Below are 5,000 nucleotides of genomic sequence, written 5' to 3'. Positions count from 1 at the left end.
TGGCGCTTCTGATGTCGTGCCCTTCATTGATGTAACGCCTCATATGGCTTTTAACCGTGGCGATTCTTCTGTCACAGACGTCCTTTCCAGCCTGTGGATCACTAAAATCATATCTGGCTATCTTAATGCCTGCACGGTCTCCAAGGCTTGGAAGTGAGAGGATGAGATAAGCACAATGGTAGCATCCAGCATTGTCACTGCGCAAGAATGCCTCTTGAATGGAAGGGTTTGCCTCTTTTACGGTTGTGAGTGTATGCTCTAAGATTGAAGCCACCGCAAACCAGTTTTGAGTGCATTCGTCAAACAAATGGACGTACGTTCTGGCCTAAAAATGTAATAAAAGACACATTCAGCTTCAAATGGTTAACTGACCCAAACGTATTTAGCCGATGAGATTCTTGAATTTTTATTGGATAAGGAGCTATTTAAAAACCATGCTCCAGTGGTTTTAGTATCGTATCCCTGATTTTGCTCTGTCACTGGAAATGTGACTTTGTCATTAACCGTGGGAGACCTGGGTATGAGTTTACCCGCCATGACAATATTGTTTGGAAACGCACGTGGCTGAACTTTCTGGTTGAAGAGTAATAGCACAGCAGTCTAGTAGCTACCCGTCTACCCAGCGATGCAACGAAAAAAAAGAAGTGGCACAGAATGGTTTCCAAATAACTGTTGAGAGTAGTAACGAAATTGCGAATTCTACGCTGGTGCACGTGACTGGCTTACAAACCTAAAGCCACTTTATAAACTAATGAAAAGCAAAAGCAATACTCGCAAATTTTATGCGCACATTTTCTCGCGCTTTCAGCGAGTTGTATGTTATAATTTCTGATTGATTTATCGCACTGATTGCGTCAGCTTGAATTCAAAAGTTAAAGAAATGGTACCTTTCCTGAGTTTACTACCTCAATATTATCTGAATTGCTCTTTGTAACTGCAACTGTTACGTGCCATGACTTGCCCTTTTTACCAAACCAGTCTCGCTGAGTTTCTCTAAAACTGGTTGGCAAAAATTTCATGGCCCAATCCATAATCAGGAGGACCTGGTATGATGTCAAGTGGTCAATGATATCACTTTTCGCAGCATCTTGATGAGCCGCTCGAAGGATGTGGGCCTTCCATTCGTCCACCTTGGGAATGGTTGATTCAACATCATACTTCAGTTCTTCCTCTTCATCGTTACCGCTGCATAAAAACTACAATGTTACCGATGTCATCATTTTATCATCTTTATCATTTGAGAATCGGCATAATTTGCATGCATTTATAGAAAAATGAGGAAAATGAGTAAACCATTATTTCAACATCATCATAATCATCATCATGGTTGGTTGGAGTAGGAGTCGACCACTGGCCACCCACTAATGTGACCAAGGATTGGGCTTACGCTTGTTAGAGTCTCTCTCTCTCTCTCTCTCTCTCTCCCCTCAGTACACATTACAATCTGCCAAGATTCAGAGGAGGAATTGCCAGCATTGAAAGTACCCATTCCCCATTCTCACTTGGTCTTTATGAACAATTCACAACAACACAGCCACCAGAATAATGCATACAATGAGATGAACAATACTGATTTTACTGCCCACCTATATTTGACAGAGGGAGAAGATAATGATAGTTGTAGGTCTACGAGAACATTTCTGTAGTTGTCACATCTGTCACAGATTAAGTTATGCTCATGGTCACAATGCCCATGATACTCCTGCTCATCAGTACTCAGGGCATACACACTACAGTGATCACCACAAGGGTCGGATCTGGAAACATGAATTTTGTAGTCAGTCTTCAGATACGTTTTTGCAGACTTCAGGCGGGAACAGATGTCCTTGGCTGTTTCCTCCTCCAAACCTGACCGGGTAATGAAATAGAAAAAAAAAAAAAAAAAAAAAGAAGAGCACACTTTTTAACCGTTTGATTATCCATTTACCAAACATGTCCTGACTCAGTGTGAAATACAAAATTGGTCTTAGTAAAAACAACAAACCTAATGAACAAAGTTTATTTGTTGCTTCATCAACGGCTGTGAAAGCCAAAACTCCATCGGCTTGTATGCTGTCCAGTCCAGCTAGGGATTTCTTCTGGGACGCAGCGCAAATCTATGAACGAGACAGTTGCGAGATAATTATTGAATGAAAACTAAATTAGCTATTCTTCTAGAGGCATTATCCAATTTTGTTCTTCAAAGTTAGTAACCTCCAAGAACAGTTTCTAGTTTAATAGATGTTAACAAGTTGAATTTGACTTTTACCTTGAGGATATTTAACAGGGTGGACCGACCAATAGGTTCACTGAAGCCGGATTCTTCGCAGTACGAGTGGTACAGATGAATCAGTCGGGAGGCTACGACCGTCCTCACTACATTTGGGATCTCTATTGTCTCACCATCTGACAATTTTAAATTCTTGGTCCCATACGCTACATCCTGAAGAAACGATGGACTTGATATGAAGTCTAGAAAATGGTCCACTTTAACTGGATCAAGTCGGCAGCGATGTATAACAGGAGGGTCAATCATATGACCTGGACTGGTATGGAAAGCGTGTTTCCTTGCTTCATCGATCCTCCACTTGGTTAAACCTGGAATAAATGCTAGCAGCTCTGTCTTTGAATAATCGCCTACAAACACTGACAGGATTTGCTGCCTTGTATACCAGTTAATGGCCTCATTGTAAAGGGTAACAAGCCTGGATAGTAGTGTCTTCTCTGATATGTTAACATTCGGGCCAGTAGTTGTATGGCTGCAAGCCTCCATTACTTGCTGCAGAAGCCATCTATTCTGCCCCGGGGCTATGGCATCTAGAACTGACTCAACAGCTTGCACCCCTTTGCGCCTGTAATAGCGGGCAGTGGGTGATGAGATGTTGTCCACGTTAGTACTGAGCTGAGATCGTATAGGACTCACTCTGCCATCACCAGCTTGCCTCAGAAAATTATTGAGTGAGTGAAGTTTCATCTGTATCTGTGGCGTGGGCTGCCATTCTGTTGATGTTTCTCCTGCTGTCAGAGATTCTTGTGAGCCAGATGAGAAAACGTCTGAACCATTATCATCGGATGCGCTAGGCTTGTTGACTTGTAAAGAAGTCTAGAGACAATGAAAATAAACATCGAAGCCTTCTTACTAGGTAAACACGGGATCCAAATATTATTAACATTATTTCCAATTTCTATTACCATCACAAACTACAGAGCCTTGTGCTCGTTACCTGATAGACCGTGGAGAGGATTTACAAGTTTTGACAATTTGGGCATAACTGGCTAAAACACAAAGAAATAGCTGTACACTCCCCAAAATATCGAAAATTAGAGAGCTTTGAATGGATTGGGTAGACGGGCATCAACTCAGTTCATTCCTCGGCTCTCTCCCTTTCCTTTGACCCAGATGTGTTCAAATTTCGCAAACTGAAAGTAGCTTACCAAAAAAATCAGTGACCGTTCGTGCCGCTTAGAAGTTGCAGTTGCCTCTTGGAGCCCGCATTTATCAGGCTATCGCAGAAGGTAAAGAATAAAACTCGAAGACTAAGAGTAGCCCAAAATTTTCTCAAGGTTGGACTGACGAGAGAAACGCGAGCGCGTGTGAATCAAAGGGGCTGAATTGCATTCTGTCCATGCAAGGTCATCCTTTTACCAAACAAAGCATTTAACGCGCCATTTAACGTGTCACTTATAACGTATCTGGTAGAGCCATGCGATACATTCCAGATGTATATGTGTTACCAGCAGGTGTGTTACGTGTGGAGGACGCGCACGAGAGTTTGCATAAAAAGACGTGCACACTGGACTAAACGATGTCTAGAAGTGATTATAAATTATCAATGTACGTTCCTCGTTGCCAGACGATTAACATACGGATACATAGAGTTCAGACAAGGAGTATACAAATGCAAACGAAAATTCGAAGGCTCGCGGGTAACTATAAGAGAAACTTTCTCAACTCGTAAATGTTTCAGTATTTTAAATTTTACAGCTGCGCAAAAGATATCCTTGCAAATCTTGTTTAAGTTCAGAAGAGATTTTCCTGCTCAGATTGTGCGAGGACTATGAAAAGGTTTTAAAACAGAGTAGCCTTCCCAACTGTAACACGGTTTACCAACATATCCCTATATGGCAATCTCGGTTATTTTAGTTTTCTGAGCAAAAATAAATATTAACGCGTTACTCGTGTTACTAGTACTGTGTGTGGCGTTTCAGTGATGACTATACAGCTGTTTGGAGAAAGATTGTCGGTAAAAAGGTTAAAAGTACGAGTGACAATCGCGAAAGGCATTGTGAAGAGTATTGAATTCACAGATTCCTTGACCACCTTTCTCGAAAAAACTATACGCCCAGTCTTTTGATCCATCTTCCAAAAATGGGACTGTTCTTCACATTACGAGGTGTGCGAATGATTTATTGCACATGGGAGCAATTGTGGGAAATCAATTAATTTAATTAAGTTTCTCAAAAATTGATCATTAGGCTATGTAATGAGGTGAAAATGAGCTGCCGGGTGTTTTTCGGAAATCCCGCTGGATCACATGCATGCAAGACTGGCAGTTAGGTTCAATGTCATGAAAGAAATCTTGGGAAATGAGGCGCGAGAAAACTAAAGGCAGCGAGGAAGACTCTTCATTGTTTTATCGGTGATAAAAAAACGTTGCATGACGTGCGACATGATAGCTTAACACATCTTGAGGGAACTCCTATGGAAGACTTGTTGAGGTCTAGTCCCATTATTATGTCCTGCACTTCATGTATAAGGATTCCACGAAATACAAAACTATTCAAATAGGACTGTTTAATGTAATTAGACAACTAAAGCGGACGGCAACTGACAAATAATTTTTCAACACCCGTACCGTCGTTTGACACCTACGACAAAGTTTTATTATATCTATAATATTTTATCATATCTCTTTATCTCTAACCGTCTAAGTTGAAGGAGAACGAGAAATGTGAAGTACTTCCATTCCAAATGTTCAGTCAATAAGAGAGTTGAATTTTAGGCGGACGATCTGCTTAAA

The 5,000-nt window shown here is 41.1% G+C and overlaps 1 protein-coding gene across 1 annotated transcript in view; it reads right to left on the bottom strand.

Moving 5' to 3' along the window:
- Positions 1 to 1,032, bottom strand: part of LOC138005507 (uncharacterized) — a 2,009-nt gene extending 977 nt beyond the window's left edge. The window contains exons 1-2 of the mRNA XM_068851724.1: positions 906 to 1,032; positions 1 to 325 (exon numbers count right to left, since the gene is read on the bottom strand). The exon at positions 1 to 325 is cut by the window's left edge and continues 977 nt beyond it. Coding sequence (XP_068707825.1) covers positions 1 to 325; positions 906 to 1,031 — 451 coding nt within the window. The 5' untranslated portion in view covers position 1,032. The remainder of the gene's footprint in view (positions 326 to 905) is intronic.
- Between the last annotated feature and the right edge of the window lie 3,968 nt (positions 1,033 to 5,000).

Source organism: Montipora foliosa, chromosome 6, assembly GCF_036669935.1.
Source record: "Montipora foliosa isolate CH-2021 chromosome 6, ASM3666993v2, whole genome shotgun sequence".
Classification (NCBI taxonomy): domain Eukaryota; kingdom Metazoa; phylum Cnidaria; class Anthozoa; order Scleractinia; family Acroporidae; genus Montipora; species Montipora foliosa.
Note: the sequence above shows the minus strand (reverse complement) of the source record. Positions and strands in the feature narration are given on the sequence as shown.